At 43.8% G+C, this 16,886-nt stretch overlaps 3 protein-coding genes, 1 long non-coding RNA gene and 2 other non-coding genes across 10 annotated transcripts; 1 reads left to right on the forward strand and 5 right to left on the reverse strand.

Annotated features, from left to right (window-relative positions):
- Window positions 1-425: 425 nt before the first annotated feature.
- Window positions 426-1,636, reverse strand: LOC137599881 (cilia- and flagella-associated protein 20-like). Its single transcript, XM_068321094.1, has 6 exons — window positions 1,553-1,636; window positions 1,244-1,323; window positions 1,041-1,152; window positions 777-965; window positions 564-677; window positions 426-476 (listed from the first exon to the last, which is right to left on the reverse strand). The coding sequence occupies exons 1-6, from the start codon at window positions 1,634-1,636 to the stop codon at window positions 426-428; spliced, it is 630 nt and encodes a 209-aa protein (XP_068177195.1).
- Window positions 1,637-2,582: 946 nt separating this feature from the next.
- Window positions 2,583-11,554, forward strand: chtf18 (CTF18, chromosome transmission fidelity factor 18 homolog (S. cerevisiae)). Of its 2 annotated transcripts, XM_068321665.1 has the most exons (22): window positions 2,583-2,779; window positions 3,330-3,416; window positions 3,484-3,634; window positions 3,811-4,000; window positions 4,112-4,204; window positions 4,401-4,453; window positions 4,555-4,696; window positions 4,771-4,995; window positions 5,075-5,172; window positions 5,253-5,376; window positions 5,466-5,605; window positions 6,084-6,177; window positions 6,255-6,353; window positions 6,440-6,570; window positions 6,749-6,857; window positions 6,928-7,152; window positions 7,237-7,386; window positions 7,505-7,635; window positions 9,461-9,605; window positions 9,681-9,782; window positions 10,043-10,112; window positions 11,413-11,554. In XM_068321665.1, the coding sequence occupies exons 1-22, from the start codon at window positions 2,689-2,691 to the stop codon at window positions 11,532-11,534; spliced, it is 2,772 nt and encodes a 923-aa protein (XP_068177766.1). In that variant the 5' UTR covers window positions 2,583-2,688; the 3' UTR covers window positions 11,535-11,554. The 2 variants fall into 2 exon arrangements, with proteins under 2 accessions (XP_068177766.1, XP_068177765.1); XM_068321664.1 differs by having other exon boundaries at window positions 9,461-9,782.
- Window positions 11,555-11,643: 89 nt separating this feature from the next.
- Window positions 11,644-13,805, reverse strand: gng13a (guanine nucleotide binding protein (G protein), gamma 13a). The gene is made up of 3 exons (XM_068321666.1): window positions 13,484-13,805; window positions 12,149-12,253; window positions 11,644-12,048 (listed from the first exon to the last, which is right to left on the reverse strand). Exons 2-3 carry the CDS (start codon window positions 12,244-12,246, stop codon window positions 11,943-11,945), a joined length of 204 nt encoding a protein of 67 aa, XP_068177767.1. The 5' UTR covers window positions 12,247-12,253; window positions 13,484-13,805; the 3' UTR covers window positions 11,644-11,942.
- Window positions 13,806-14,149: 344 nt separating this feature from the next.
- LOC137600515 (uncharacterized) lies at window positions 14,150-15,978 on the reverse strand. Of its 4 annotated transcripts, none has more exons than XR_011036949.1 (6): window positions 15,846-15,978; window positions 15,509-15,573; window positions 15,217-15,330; window positions 14,957-15,016; window positions 14,712-14,764; window positions 14,150-14,629 (listed from the first exon to the last, which is right to left on the reverse strand). It is a non-coding gene; the product is annotated as an uncharacterized lncRNA (long non-coding RNA). The 4 variants fall into 4 exon arrangements; XR_011036950.1 differs by having other exon boundaries at window positions 14,957-15,019; XR_011036947.1 differs by having other exon boundaries at window positions 15,217-15,573.
- Window positions 14,830-14,919, reverse strand: LOC137600868 (small nucleolar RNA SNORD60). Its single transcript, XR_011036997.1, has one exon. It is a non-coding gene; the product is annotated as a small nucleolar RNA SNORD60 (small nucleolar RNA).
- On the reverse strand, window positions 15,088-15,177 carry LOC137600867 (small nucleolar RNA SNORD60). The gene has a single exon (XR_011036996.1). It is a non-coding gene; the product is annotated as a small nucleolar RNA SNORD60 (small nucleolar RNA).
- Window positions 15,979-16,886: the final 908 nt, after the last annotated feature.

Below are 16,886 nucleotides of genomic sequence, written 5' to 3' on the forward strand. Positions count from 1 at the left end.
TGGGCCTATCAGTAGTTTTGTAGGTGGAAACTAGATTGTAGTACATGTTACTGACCTCTTGATGGCACTACAGAGTAAGTGATTCCTATTGAGGTGTTGGCGCATGCGCAGTTACAGCTGACTGAATGTATCAATGCTTCATGGGGCTTCATCTTACCATCATTGCAGCTTAGCTGAATTGAATTCAGCTAAGCTGCATATTTTTAGCGGTGGGAGGAAGCCGGAGAACCAGGAGAGAATCCACTCGGACATGGAAAGAACTCTGCACAGAAAGGACTCAAACCTGGAACCTTCTTTCCATGAGGCGACAGCGTTACCCACTGCGCCATGGACATTAACTAAAAATAAAGTTCTTAAAACATAATTACTTGTCACATGCTCATTCAAAAGAAATCTTGCAAAGAAAAAGAGACAAACAAAAAACTCTACGCCAACTCTGGAGGGTGGGATGGAGTAACCTTGCAGCTTGGCAACCGCTGCAATAAAAAAATACAAATGAGTGTCAGACAAGTGTCTTGTTGTGTACGATTGTGTAAATATATGACTGTGTGGAGGTGTTTTACCTTAGCTTTCTGCGGCGGCATGGGCCAGAAGAGTTTAAACTCTGCTGGGAGCTCATCCTCAGAGTACAGCCTGTCTGTGAAATAGACTCTCCTAATGCGACAGTTGGCGTGGATCTGAGGGGAAAATAGACATAGGGTTCATTCACACTGCAGTGTTTCCATAGAAAATTCTAACAGCAACTACATCACATCTTTTTGTCTCGGTGCGCTCACCTGTATACGCAGCATCTCAACATAATTGGTACCATAGACTTTCCTAGTATATTCCGATAAGTTGAGTTGGAGCCTGTTCCAGCCATCGTCCAACCTCAGGGGCATGGTGCAGATGAACGGATCCACCCAACTCCTGCTTCGGTAGGTACTTGCCCTAAACCGCCGGCGAACATTGTTGTCATCCAGCACCTGAAAGTGGAACAACAGCCTGAGTGACCATTCAAAACGTACGGAATGTTCTGTTTCCTCTTGTGTCTGCCTTACCTGGAATTCAAATGAGAAGTCCTTGTTCAGGTTCTTGATTATCAAGACCATAATTGGAAGCTTAACACCCAACGTCTTCTTTGGGTCTGCTGGGCAATTTATGTATGTAGTGCTGTCGGGATTAAAAGACATTAAGGGTTAGAATGATCAGTTTGTGAGTTAATCTTACACACAAAACAAGATCGACACACACACACGCTCACCTGACGTTCACCCCTTCGACCTCTAACACCTGCGAGCGGATGTCGTTGTCGGTGATTCTCCCAATTTGACCGTTCTGCACCTGTCAACACAAATAATGTTGATTTAAAGTAAAATATTACATATTTTCTTATTGTTTGTATGAAAATTTTGTTTTTTGTTTTGCTGGCAGCAGTACACAAGAAATATAAAAACTATTAATATCATTGTTTATTGTTTGGTCCAAGCAACACCTCGGTGGCAGTGGCTAGCATTAGCACAGCTACAGGTAAGGAAGTCAGAAAACTTTTCATTGTGAATAGCTTGCTCACCTTTTCATCCCATATTTGAAGGGGTTTTCTACCGATGCTGTATAAAATAGACAGAAAGGCTCCTTGAAAAGTCCCTCTAAACATTTTTTGCTTTTTATTTTTGGCCCTGATGCTATTGGTGCCATGTGTATATATAATTTTACTTGTATATATACGTACAAGATCAAAACAGATTAGATCAAAGCGCGGGGTGAGATCACAGGAGAGCAGATCAGATTAACCCAGGTCCCGCAATTGTTAGATAATTATTGATAGCAGAACCCATATCCTTTGATCTTTTTATATGTGCATACAGTTTTCAAGCATAATGGTCGCGCGAACAACTCCAAACAAACGAACGAACGAATGAACGAATGAACGAATGAACGAATGAATGAATGAATGAATGAATGAATGAATGAATGAATGAATGAATGAATGAATGAATGTTTTTTTCACTGCCAACAAAAGTATTCAGGGCAACATCACCATTCTCAGAGTCAGACCCAGTTCCTGATATCAGGATGGATGTCATATTGAGTAATGGTTCAATTCCGGCGGTCATGATTCCATTGAAGATCAATTCTGACTTGAAATTTAATTTCCTGAAAATTTGTATCATGTTTTTTAAAATTCCAAATCATTTATACTCTGATATAACATAAGCCTGAGATGTATGTACAAGTATTATATTTGCATGTGGCCGCAAACATTCCAAAAAGAACACAGAAAGAAATTATTTTAGAGGGAGGAGAACAGTTTGGTGCTCATGTATTATTCCTTTGGAAGATTTTATTTAATACTAAAGTCTTGATAATCATCAATAAAAGTCCTGATGAGATGAAGAGATTTTAATTTTGCTTTTCTTTCAGGTACATTATTTCTGCGTTAATATGAGAAGTGTTTATTTTTAGTTTCCCGCCACGGTGCATGATGGGAGGTCAGTAAAATTAGATAACCAATCAGCGGGGCTGACGATTGGCGTTACCCGGAAGTGAAACATAACAACAAAAAAATTGCCGGGAAATATTATTTGTCAGCGGCTACCGAAGCTACGAGCGGGGACTATCAACGAGAGAAGGATTTAGCTTTTGTTTTCATTGCGTGTGGGTAAATTCGTTGGTGTCGGGTCGTGACGTGGACCGGTCCGAACCGGTATGGACGAATACGACGAGCTGTTCGGGATTCAGGATGACTTTGAGGAGCAGTTCGCGGATGAGCTGGAGGTGTTGGCTCAGATGGAACCCGGTGAGGACGAGCTAGCTTAACTGACTTCATTTACTTTATTTATTTGTTAGCGGTTATACCCACTCCCACGAACAACTAACATCCTCCTGAATGGGAAATACTCATGACCCGACGAATTAGGCTCAACAAATGTCAGACAGTACTTTAGTTCAATTCAATTAAAAAAAACTTTATTAGTCCCCAAAGCGCGATTGAAGGCACTGAAGCAGGATTGGTGCACAAAAAAAGAAATGCAGAGTGCATCAACCAACACTGACACTAAAATACACAATAAACTGATATGTATAATATAAAAAGCTATGTGCAATGGTGTAATAAATAAAGATATCATGACCCTTCATATTGTGGCAGCATTATGTGTGTTGGTATGAAGCGTGTATGATTGCAAACATAATAGTTTAAACATAAACATTGTGAACTTAAACAATAAACAAACAATAATTGAATAATAATTTAAATATACTGTTTGTGTTAATTAATAATTCAGAATGTTTATTTGATTGTGTAACAGTCTAATCTCTCGAACACTAATTATATGTGAACGTATTAGACTCTCCAAAACCAGGCAAACGTCAGAGACGTGTCGCAGGAGAGGACATTTCTGACATTGAGCACCTGCTGGAGGATCAGCCCATCAGTGAGTTCACTCCTGTTTTTCTCCCTGGTGTTATAAATTTCCATCTAACCCGACTCCATCCTTGCAGCCCCAAAGGCGAAGCGGCTGAAGCAGGATGCAGGGGTGGCCAAGCGACTGTTTGATTCCCAGCAGGACCAGCAGAACACAGCCCCGGTGCGGAATGATGACATCACACCGCCGTCCTCTCCAGAGCAGTACGAACCTTCTCACGCTCTCAGGTAGGAGATCTGAGGATCAAGATCTCTCTGATATTTGAACCACTTTTTAAAATTCCATTTACCTGAATTTTATTCCTGAACGTCTTGGATATAATCAGCATTTTTGAAATTAAAGGACTTTTTCTGTAGTTTTTCACTTATTACAACTTGAAGAGTGTACATGCTGTGTGTTTTAGGTCAGCCCCGGCTGTGCTGGACATCAGTGGCTTTGCGGCGATTCCAGAGACGCCCACACGACCTTCCAGAGAGGTGACAGCATCGCTTCACGCGCTCAGACGGCCCCCTTTAGAGGGAGAGTACATCAGCGTGACCGACTCGTCAGGGAATCGCGTCTACCTCCGACAAACAGAAGACACTGGGACGAAGGTTGTGATGTGGAATGTTTCCTATACGTCGGTCATCACATGTTAAGGTCTGATGTTCAATTCCTGCAAAGCTGATTTCTGTATTTCTTTGTATTTGTATTATTTTCACCAGGTAGTGGACACCAGAATTGTACCCAACTCCCAGGGTACACTGGGACTGCTGGCATTGCCAGTAAGTGTGTTGAGAGAAGAAGCAGCAGAGAGGGTGAGAGACAGATTAGTTTACTGGTTGCCACCACATAATCATATGTTGGTCAGATGATTTATTTAATTTCAAACATTTTTGTTACTAGTCAAGTATGGAGACTGATAAAATTGTTTTAAAAGAACTATTTGTATATGTAGAAATTTTACATTCTTAAATTGAGCCAGTGTTTCTCTCTTTCTTTGACGCGATGCAGCGTCACCGTCAGCTTCTGGAAGAATCTCAGCGTCTGACGGAGCTGCTGGACCGGTAACTCCTCACCCGTCTCTCTCAAGAATCAAACAATCTGATCAAATGCAGAACTTTTTTTTTACAATTTGCACTTTGACTGTGACAACTTTACACTCCAGAAACGTGAATGATGTGTTTGTGGAGCCTGAAAACATAGAAGATAAAGAGAATAACGCTCCAGAGGACACAGAGGGACGAGAATCTCGGCTCTGGGTGGACAGATTCTCGCCGCGACACTACACAGAACTTCTCAGCGATGACGTAAGCCGTGTCGACACAAGAGCACGATGGCTACTAGCAGCATTGCAGTGATACCAGGTTGTTTGTTCCTGTAGTTTACCAACCGCTGTTTGCTCAAGTGGTTGAAACTTTGGGACACGGTCGTGTTCGGAAGAGAGAGGAAGACCCGCCTGGTCCGGTTTGACAGACAGGCTCCCAACCAGAACTCTTTCAAACCCAATCAGAGCAATCAGAATCCAAACCGCTTTAAGAGCAAGATCGAGATGACGGAGGAGCTGCTGGAGGCGGAGCTGGACCAGCACAAACGCCCCAAATTCAAGGTGAACACACCGTCACCTTATGACGGCACATTTCAGTTCAAAACCTTTTAAAAAAAATTTATGTCGGGACTTTTTGTAGGTGGCGTTGTTGTCTGGGCCGCCAGGTTTGGGAAAGACCACCCTCGCTCATATCATAGCAAAGCATGCTGGGTACAACGTGGTGGAAATCAATGCCAGGTTAGTTGATGCAAATAAAAAATCCCGTGTAAATCAGGATTCCTGCAGCCCTACTTCCATGAACGACAATCTTTCCGCAGTGACGATCGTAGCGCCGAAGTCTTCCAGAGACGCATCGACACGGCGACGCAGATGAAGTCCGTGTTGGGATCCGACGAGAGGCCGAACTGCCTCGTTATCGACGAGATCGACGGAGCGCCGGCGGTACGACGAGAGGCGTTTAGTAAATAAATAAATCACCCAAATCGCCCTTTAGTTCTTCAGAATGTTTTCTTATCCGTCGTCTTCTATAGGCTGCGATCAACATTCTGTTAGCGACGCTGAACAGGAAGGACGGTCACGGTGGCGAGGCCGGTACGGATACCGCCAACAGGAAGAAGAAAAAGAAGGAATCCATCCTACTCCGACCAATCATCTGCATCTGCAATGACCTGTGAGACACGCCAGGTTTTTACATCCCTTTTCGAAGCGGTGATGTATTGACCTTGACCTTGAGAATACCAGGTCAAGGTCAAATTTAGACTTTTATACATTTTTTTTTGCACATATCTCAGGAACTGGATAAGATAGAAAGACTAAAACAAAAGGCGTTATATTCAGGGAGACAAGGGGATGAAAATGGGATCACAACCTTGACCTTGAAAAACTAGGTCAAGGTCAAATTTTCACTTTTATACCCTTTTAGGTACACATCCCTGAAACCTGATGAGATATAATCACAAAACAAAAAGCAACATTTTCAGGAAGCCAGAGGCACAAAAATGTGTAGGTTAGGATAAAATTTTGATTTCAGAGGTGTCGCGGGATGTTGCAGTCTGACTGCCTTGTTCTAAATGTTTTTTTACCAAATGTGCATTTTTTTAGCCTCCAACTTCTGTCTTCTTCGTCTTGTTATCTCCCGCTCCTTCCAGGTATGTTCCGGCTCTCCGTCCTCTCAGGCAGCAGGCCTTCCTCCTGACCTTCCCCCAGACTCAGCCCTCCCGCCTCACGCAGAGATTGGCTGAGGTGAACGCAGTCGCAGAAATACACAACCAATCGCACGTCCAATCAATCCGAACTTACATCCGGGTTTGTCTTTGTAGATTTCCCTCCAGCAGGGGATGAAAACAGACACCGGCGCTCTGATGTCGCTGTGCGAGAAGACCGACAACGACATCCGGGCGTGCATCAACACGCTGCAGGTGGGCGGCGGCGGCGTGGAGATACGCCGCCTGTTGGGGTTTAAGTCAGTATATTTACAGCGCAGCATGCGTTTTCGTCCGCACAGTTCCTTCACGGTCGCGGCCACAAGCAGGTGGACAGCAGGACCATCCAGTGTGTTTCTGTGGGGCAGAAGGACCAGAACAAAGGCTTGTTCAACCTGTGGCAGGAGATCTTCCAGCTGCCGCGCGTAAAACGGTACGGCGTGGTTTTTTAGTATGTCGGTTGTGAACTTACAGCTGAATTTCAAGTTTCGTTAAAATAATTGTTGTTGTTTTTTGTGGAACTTTGCAATCAGGAAGGAATGTGAATTATCTGTCATGTTAAATGTGACGTACTGATCCGATCTCTACTTCCTGGATTTCGTCCATTTCAGGAAGCGAATCGGCGCCGGGTTTGAAGAGGCCTCCGGTTCAGGAGCGCAGAGGTTTCAGCACATTCTGCTGTTGGCGACCTCTAGTGGAGAGTATGAGAAGGTTTCTCAGGTACTGAACACGCCTGTGGAGGAAACACTGACAACATCCTGGATCTGATAAGAACCTCTCCTCTCGTCAGGGCCTGTATGATAACTACCTGTCCATGCGGGTGAGGGACCCCCACCTGCAGAGCGTCTGCGAGGCCCTGGACTGGTTCTCCTTCTCAGACAGACTCAACCAGGTCATTCTGCACCGTCAGAACTTCTCCCTGATGAGATACCTGCCCTACTTGTCTGTCACCTTCCACTTCCTGTTCGCCCACACCAACGTTCCCCGCATCAGCTACCCCCACAGTCAGCATGAGGTACCCCAGAACCACAAACCCCACCCCCCTCCTGTATGGCAATCCATTGGAGTAGATGGTCATTCTTTATTATCTCATCTCCAGGCCTCCTCCCGGCTCCTCAGCAGCAGGAACGCTCTGTCCACCATGTTGGCCGACATCCCAGCATGCATCAGGACGAGGATCAGCCAGCTCAGCCTGAACCTGGACATGCTCACCCTGCTGCTCGACATAATCTGTCCCAAACTGCGGCCTGTGCGTACATACATTCACCCGTTTTGTAGAGGATGACGTCCAATGGACACGAACGCCTTTCGATGATGCGATGCGATGCGTTTAATGTCAGTCAGACGTTCGTCCGTTTCCTCTTCAGGTGAATCCGCAGCTGTTCAGCACCAGGGAGAAGCAGCAGATGCGCGAGCTGATCGACACCATGCTGGCGTACAACCTGTCCTACAGGCAGGACCGCACGCCGGAGGGGCAGTACATATACGTACTGGAGCCGTGAGTACACACACACACACACACACACACACACACACACACACACACACGATAGTGTCGTTACAGGTGGCTCCCTGCTGAACAGATAGTGGTTCTGGGGTGTTGAAGGTCACTGCTCCTGTCTGCACTGTGACGCTCCGCATGGAGGCTTAAAGACTAATCCCCTTAACACCTGATGTGTGTGTGTGTGTGTGTGTGTGTATGTGTGTGTATGTGTGCGTGCGCTGGTAGCAGAGTAGCAAGTTAAAAGTCTGACTGGCGGGGTTCAGCTGGACGGAGGAACAGATGGAAGAGGATGAAACCAGCAGATTTTTGAACAGAGCTGAAAATATTCGGTCGTAAATTCAGGTTTTCTTTGAATTTTTTTTACATTTTCCGACTTTTGTTTGTCGGGGCGTCCCGCGTCGGTACAATGGGATAACCAGCCATGCGGGGCCACGACGCGGAGGAGCGACCCGCCCGGGGGGGCTCCTTCCTGCAGGCTCGCTGCGACCAGGTGCTGGTGACCAACGACTGGTGTCTGCCTCTGGTGGGGGCGCTGCTGCTGCTGCTGCTCATCTACACCTTCCTCTACCTGCCCTCTCTGGCGCATCACAACACCACCCTCTGATGCCCCACGCAGCAAAGAGCCTCCCTGGATGTAAACATTTAACGTTCCCTGCAGGCGCATTTGATTGGACTGCTCTCGTTTCAGCGCTGTGTTGATTGGTCGACGCAGACGCTCCTTTGATTTTCAGGAATATTTCTACTGGGATTGATGGAGCTGATTTTTCCCAGGCACCTGAACGCATCGCCCTCTCTCCACATGTGAGAGTTCTGCTTCTGTGATGTCGTTATTTATTCACTGGTTTTATAATATCTTTGTTTTAATGCCGAATGTATGGAATTATAACTTTTAACAACTGAACTTGAATGTCAGAAACACAACTAGAATAAACTTTTCATTAATTATATGCATATTTCAGAAATGGAAAGCTTGCGCGATATACACAAAGTGATTGTTTGTTGATCACTGATTATTATTTCGCTTTGGTTCTATCAATCGTGGATGTTTCTGTGGTGTTTCTTTGAATGCTTTTGCCACAGTTGGCCCGTGTTAGCTCACGACGACAACGATGATGATCCTCGTCTCACAGCGAAGCCTTGACGGCGTTTACGTGGAGGCTGATGCTGCTTTTATTTTGTTTGTCCTTCCTGTTTGTTCACTAATCTGAAGATGTCGTTGTGCACTTGTGGGCTCGCAAACTAGTGAATTCAAACCCTAAACAGTATTTAAAGCACCGTTGACATCATGTAGGATACATGAATAATAGATTCAGATCAGATGCTTGTATCTCTCTGGGCTCTCGGCTCTAATGTCTGAACTGATACCGTAAATATTTCATCTGGATTAATATTTGCATCAGGATAGAGAGTCTGTAAAGTGATGCAGCTTCATCTACAGCTTCTGATTAAACCGCTGTTGATATTTTATGGCGCTAACATGAAGTAAGGCGCTCACAGATGCAGAGGGCCTGATGCATCTAAATGCAGCGTAATTGAAAGTATTTACCGGCACGTCGTGTGTGTGTGTGTGTGTGTGTGTGTGTGTGTGTGTGTGTGTGTGTGTGTGTGTGTGTGTGTGTGTGTGTGTGTGTGTGTGTGAGAGAGATGGGTATGGAAAGAGGATTACGGATTTAAAGAATAACCAATTCAGGGAAAACATGAAGCGGAGCAGCTTCCTGTTATTTGGTTTGTTCACCTCTGCGTGTGTGTTTGTGTTCAAACTCTGTGTACAGCTCTTAATCTGGTGTGTGTGTGTGTGTGTGTGTGTGTGTGTTTGCAGGCGTGTTGAGGACGTGGTGAGGTATCCGGGCCTGCCGCCGCACCGTCAGCTGACCTACCAGGCCAAGCAAACCATCAGCAGAGAGATGGAGCAGGAGAAGATGAGGAGAGCCGAGCGGCTGATGCGACAAAGAAACCCAACGACGGTGAGACTCGTCCAACGTCGTCCGGACGATCGATCGTTTGCTCGTTTGTCACGTGCCATGTTCTCCGCCACGCAGAAAGAGGAGGAGGAGAAGAAGAAGAGCGCCGCTCCTCAGCCGACCAGGAACCACCAGCAGAGGCTGGAGAACATCGTCAAACAGACCGCCGTGGAGACGCGGGTGAGACGTGACATCTGTAGGGGGCGCCAGAGAGCAGTAGTGCCGTAATGACGAGGAAGAGCCTCTAGAGGCTAGAAATGAGGATAATGAGACGCCACCGGGTGACAATCCCTCATGGATGATCTGAAATGAGGCTAATGAGAAATGTCTGAGCGCGTGTTCATTCAAAAAAAATTCCTTCGCCGTTTTTAACCTCGATACAAACGACGGTTTTTAAAAACTGACTGACTGACCTCGTCTTCTTCTTCTCTGTTCTGCAGCCGGAGGTGGATTTTTTCGGCCGAGCCGTCGTCCCCAGGCCTCAGAAGCCAACGCCGTCTTCAGACACGGGTACCGTAGCGTGACATCACTTCATCTCGTCCAGCCCACCCCCTACCCCCTACCCCCGCTTTGAGAAAACAGGCCTGAAGGGCACATCAGGTCCAAACAGGGGATGTGTGTTACGTAATGCTTCTAGTGGTGGCCGGCGCCACTAAAAGTAGTTTCAGGGGAATGAAGAAGGTTTTTACCACATCCCAAAATTCACATTTGCATTAACAACAGATCAAAGGAGCTCCGAAACAGACGGAAAAGTTCCTGCTTTCCATCTGTGAGGGGAAATATTCATCCTTTGCTCAAAACAGGATTCCGCTATTATTCCTTCTGCGATCAGAAGGGACTGTAATGTACTATGTGATTTAATTAGACACGCAGGCCCAGATTCAGAGCTTTTGTCGTCATTGTGGTTAAAAGTGGATCCATTAAAATCACCCCACCCCCCACCCCCCGAAAGCACCGCTTTCATGAAATTGATCGACGGGGTAATCGGGGTGGAAGCGCAGAGCGGCGGCTGTTTTTAGGACATGACGACAGACCATAATGATCATGATTTCCTGGAGGTTCACCATCTTTGCGATGTGAAAGCATTCGGAACAAAAAAGGGTCGATCAGTTTCTCTTGACGTTTTGGTCTTTATTATGTTTATCCATTCTAATCTTAAAATGTTGTTTTCTACATTCTTATTTAATAAAAAAAAAAAAATCCTGATTCAAAAAACTAGAACAGAATCCCTCAAATTAACGTAAGTCAAATTAATCATTTTGATCGTTAAAGTTCTGACAAACGTGTGTTCATTTCAATCGAATCAAGTCAGACACATGGATAATAGAACAGACACGCCCCTTCTTTTTCGACCAATCGTAGGTAGGTGTGTAAAGACGGCTCCGCCTCTCCTCACAACTATCAGCTCCTCCATTTCTGACATTATCGCCGCGCAAACACACAAGTTCTGTGAATTTGCCGGCGCCGTGCGCTCCGCGTCGGATCTGAACGCACCATCGCTTTTGTTTTTTTGTTTTTTTTCTGGGGTTTAGATGATAAAAGCTATTTGAAGAGCAGACAATGAATTTATGGACCAATCATAATCATGAGATTGATCAAGTAAATTGTTAGCTGGAATAATCACTTAAATTATTTTCAATCACTTTCCTATCAGTGGATTATTGGATTATTTTGGCATGAGGTCACTAACTGGATGTAAACCCTCTGTTGTTTTTTAAAAAAATTTTGTGAGGTCTCCTTTTTCTTTTGCACCTTAAAATATGTAAATCACTCCATTGTTTCTCCTATTTCTTTTTTTAAATTTTTATAGGTGAGAAGTGTGCGGTTCTTTCCATGGGAACGGCGGTCGGCAACAGCGACGTGTGGTTCCGCTTCAACGAAGGCATGTCCAACGCCGTCCGACGGAACGTCTACATCCGAGAGCTGCTGTGACCCCCCCCCCCCACTACCCTCCGCGTGGAAATAAATCCACTCATCCAGCCGTTAAATTCAAAACAGTCTTTATTTTGATTGACAGTGTAAAGAGCCAATAAAAAGGTGTTGAACATTCCTCTGCAGTCCATCAAAACAAACCTGTAGAAAGCTACTTAGTGCTACACACACACACACACATGCACACACACACACACACATATACAAACACACGCGTACACACAAGTCTTGACATAAATGAGAAGCATTCAGGAGTCTCCAAATAAATAAACATAACAGCGTTAATGTGCGTGTGTGTGTGTGTGAGAGAGAACAAGACGATGCAAATGAGGGAGTTAGTGCAGTGTGTGTGTGTGGGAATGCAGCGTTTTCTATGCATCCGTGATTGTGTGTGTGTGTGTGCGACCATTAGAGGATCACACACTTGCCCTTCTCCACCCAGGGGTTGGCTCTCATCAGCTCCGGGTTCAGGAATGGATCGTCGCAAACACAACCCTCAATCCACTTCACCAGCCTGCAAAAGACACACACACACACACACACACCCTGTCAGCACAGACGCGATGTGTGTGTGTGTGTGTGTGTGTGTGTGTGTGTGTGTGTGCAGCACTTACTCGGTAACAGTGATGGAGGATTTCTCTCTGTTGATCGCCAGCTGATACTGGAGGCTTTCCACTTCTCTCCTCATCTGTGGGACGTCTAACTCCTCCATGATGATGCTGCAGGTCACACACACACACACACACACACACACGAGAAACACACAACAGATTGAGACTAGAGGTTTTTTTCAAATAGAGAATAAACGAATTAAAATTCTGTTTTCATCAGCTGAATTTCGGATTTAGTTTTACTTTGAGAAAAGAATGAACTTCATTGTCATCCTCATGGTAATCAATAAAAACTAATTTCATTTGCTAGATTTATGATCCAAACCAGACGTCATAATGTCATCAGTTTGCTGGTTAGTAGCATCATGTGAGATTTAAATTTAACTAGTAAAACAGTAATTGTGTTTGAGAACAGAACTTTTAACTGAAAGACCAGAATCAACTATAAAGTGGGAAGTTTTCACTGAAATGTAACTTGAAGGACAAAAATATGTTCTTACTTGCCAGAAAGTCTCATCAAATATTAAAACCAACAACATTTTAATCTCTAAATTTCTTTCTAATTCCCATCCCCTGCCTGTGATTCTATGATTTACGACAAAGTGATCATAAACGTTAAAAAAAGACTTAATTTCACAGAAGTCATTTATGCTCCATTTGTATGGGGACTACTTTAACCGGTGGATTAATACATTGCACTGGTGTTTTAAGTTAATTTCATCAAACAAAATCATTTGTTGTTTTTCTGTGTGGATGATCTTTACTGGAAAATAAACCTCATGTATATTTTAAAGGCTCAGCTTCACATCTCCAACTGTTTGCTGCATCTCCTCTGTTCTTGTAAATTCTGCCCCACCCTGCCACGGGCCACATTACAGCAGCAGGAGAGGCAGAAAGGGCCCAGATGAGAGTTCTGAGCGGCTATGGATCACTTTACCCCCCTACCCCACCCAATGGAAACTGCCCCCACCTCCACCAGCAGCACCATCCCGTCTGCGGCCTGCTCTCCTCCACCAGCCTCCATCCTGCCGGTGCCAGCTGTTCCACGGAAAGGCCTTCATCATTTAATTATAGCCTCTAAACGGGTTAGAGGCATCGGGCTCCACTCAACCATCAGGCGCGTTTCGAGCTGCTGGTCACGTGTTTACATTTAAATCTCTTCTGATCAACAATCTATAACCTATCAATAATCTAACAGCGATTCCGCACCTTAAAAACACCTCGATCATCAGTTAAAGCGCAAACGCGTCGTGAATGTGTGCGGATGGATGGATGGATGGATGGATGGATGGATGGATGGATGGATGGAAGCGCGCCGACACAAACAAGCGCACTCACCGTCAGGCCTACCGGACAGGACCGGGGATCGGTGTGGAGGGCGGCCGGTGGACGGGAGATGCAGGCACCGATGATGACAACCGAGAATCGCTTGAATTTAACTCCCCCCCCGGTAGGAGAAACCGGCTTCGGGTCCAGGGCAGGAGGAAGGAGAGGAAGAGGAGGATGTTCCGAGTCTCACGACGGCGCTCCTCTGCGCTCCCCTCTGGTAGCGACTGGATGCGGGATGCGCAGGGCGGGGAAAAGCAGCCCCGCCGCCTGGTTTGACAGTCAAACGAGTGCTTTTTGGACCCGTATGGAAATATTCCACGCACCGGAGCAGGAAACACGCAAATGAGGACGCGCTCCAGATGGAAAACAAGCCGGGGGGGGTGATTTGCTATGCAGATGAGCGGAAATGTCGGTTTGTGTGTTGGAGAACCCGAGTGAGATGGGAAACGGACTAGAAATTCATCTTTAACCTGTAATCCCGAGTTTTCATTGGCTCCTATTCCATTTTTTTTTTTTGGTAGATAAATGTCAAGTTTTTATGTGTGAACTCCCTAAATCTGTTCTTTTCAGGTTTAAAATACATTTAGAATATTTTATATCCTAAGAGTGCTTAGACCAAGTGATTTACTTTAGAATATTTTATATCCTAAGAGTGCTTAGACCAAGTGATTTACTTTAGAATATTTTATATCCTAAGAGTGCTTAGACCAAGTGATTTACCATATCTGATTAAGAGACTCAGGAGCTGAATATTAGATGAACAGTAGATACACTTTAATGATCCCAAATTGGTATATTCACATGTTGCAGCAGCATTCAGACAAAATATTCATAAAGTTTGACATCTAAAATTCTTTTTGCTTCAGGCATGCAATTCTGTGGTCAACTGGATCATAAATTTAAAAAAAAATTAAAAAAAATTTCATGCAAGAAAATCTTCACGTTATGGAAAGTATTTATCATCAGTGGGGAGAAGTCCCAACAGTCTCCTATAATATTACAACAGAGTGCTCACAGGACGGTTCAAAAAGTAATTTATTCAAACACAACCTGACAGTTTGATTCAGTTTTGATTAAAATTGTGATCTCTTCATTCTTGTCTCATTCCGGTAGCTTGAAGGAAGAGTTTTCTTCTCCTTTGTGACATCAGGAAACCTGAAAACGACAAAAAACTCATCAAAAGAGAACAAACTGAAAACAAATCGGAGTGAAGCTGCTGGCATGCAGACAGACTTACCTTTCCAATAAACTCGATCATCACAAGACACAACTGTCAAGTCGGAAAACCGCCTGTTTGAGAGCAGATCAGTTTTAGTTCACATTAAAAATAAATCCTTTAAACAAGCCTACAGTAGGAGCCTCAGAATCTAGTTAGAATCAGGAGCAGTCATCCTGCTCTCATAGTAGGTGTCAGAAAAGTTTATTTTAGCTTGTCATCACAGGCGGAGACGTATTCAAATCCAACATGCAGCACGGACTCACCCATCAGAATTGATATGGATCAGTTCACTCTGCTCTTGAGTACGGTCGTCTCTTCCTCACCTGCTGAAGAAACAGCACAGAAATTATTATTACATAGAGAAGTATCAGAGGCAGAGCGAGGACTGGAACACGAGCCTCAGAATAAAGATGGAATCAGGAGCTACGTGTAGCTCTCATAGAAGGTGTCAGAAAAGTTTTATTTTGTTTTGTCATCACACGCTCAAATTATTTCACATCCCAAAATATGAACTCATTCTCACCTGTCGGCAGTCAACTTTGACCTGAGTGGTGACCCATCTTCAAGAGCTCCATCCATCTCCAAACCCCCCTCCCTAGGCTCACATTCCCCACCGTCAACCTCAGGAGGAAGTTGCCTGTTTGGGGGAAAAAAAACCCCAAAACAGCCCAAGATGAATAAAAATAAACCTCTTTGTAAAACACTGACATTTATGTAATTTGTCTGACTTCATAAATTAAAAAATTAACAGGACGCTCCACAACATAAAGGCAGCCCATAATTCTCTTTATCATTACGGTCCATCTTCTATCTACCTAGTGAAATCCAAGCCATGATTCCTCATACCACTGAGGAAAACTCCAGCATGCTTCTACTTCACCTGCCAGAAAGAGGGAAAAATAAGTTGTGTTTTTACTATATAAGAAATTCCAAGGTTTAATTCTAATACGTTTAAGAATGTTAAGGGACGTGACACATGAAAAACTTCATTACATTTAAATGTCACGTTTTTAAAAAGATAAAACACACTTCTCTGAGGCTGGTGAAACACGTGTTGACTCTGGTCGGGGAACTGCAGTCCTTACAGAACAGCCACGTGTTTCATGGTTGATTGACATGACAAATACTCACACAATAACACTTAATACTCACATTTAAACTGTTTCCATTAGCCAGTTAGCGACTGGTCATCCAAACTGGGAGCTTTCTGCTGCCAAATGTCTCGTAAAACTCGTAAAAAGCACTGAAACTGGCTTCGTTTCCGCCATTCTGCCTGATATACGCTTCAAATAAAGTAGATGGAAAAGGCTTCCGCTTATATTTCGAATCCTACTATGGTGAAGGCTGAGCACACAAAACTCCGCCTCTGATTGGCTTATTATACTACATGCTTATGACGATTGGTTAGATGTGAGGGCGTATGTCTAACATTAAGCCAATCAGATATAGAGAAAGGCGGGTCTTTGCGTCGCATTAGTATTATTTTGCAAACTGCTAGCTGGCTACATAGCAGAACACTATTACTGTACGTATAGTACTGTATGCCACGGACAAGCTAGTTAGCTAACGTTTGTTTATTTCTTTATTGGACTTGAAAAGTTATTTTATAACTATATTATATTCTAAATGATACCTATCAAAATACTTTATTATATGAAAACTGTACGTAAACTAAGTTTTTTTTAAAAGTTTTTTTTTACAAACGGTCAAACATTTATAATTTTATGTTTTCTATAACAAACATCTCCAGTAAGTCACCAAAGTCACAGTAAGTAGATTTTTAATAAGTTTAATTATTGTTAAAATGAGGGAAGGCAGTACAAATATCAGTAACAATTTCCTGTAATCATTTGTATTTTTGTATATGTTTATTTATCCACCCTAGTATTAGTATTCCAAAGCTTTAAATCCCTCACTTAAACCAACATACATGTATGTGTGGTTGATAATACTGTGAGTTTGTCTACAGATAATATTTAACATATTTAGCATACAATTTCAATTTTCTGAGGGTTCAAGGTGAAAATTTACATTTTTAAAATGCTTGACTGTAAATCCAGGTTAAAAAAAAGTCTATTTCAATTCTTTTTTTTCCCTACAAAACTCTTCAAAGTATTTGGCCTGAAATTCTAACACTGAAATTATTCACCGTCATAAAATTGTGGAGTTTAAAGTCCTTAATCTGCTACTGTA

Source organism: Antennarius striatus, chromosome 8 (assembly GCF_040054535.1).
Source record: "Antennarius striatus isolate MH-2024 chromosome 8, ASM4005453v1, whole genome shotgun sequence".
In the NCBI taxonomy this organism is placed as follows: Eukaryota; Metazoa; Chordata; class Actinopteri; order Lophiiformes; family Antennariidae; genus Antennarius; species Antennarius striatus.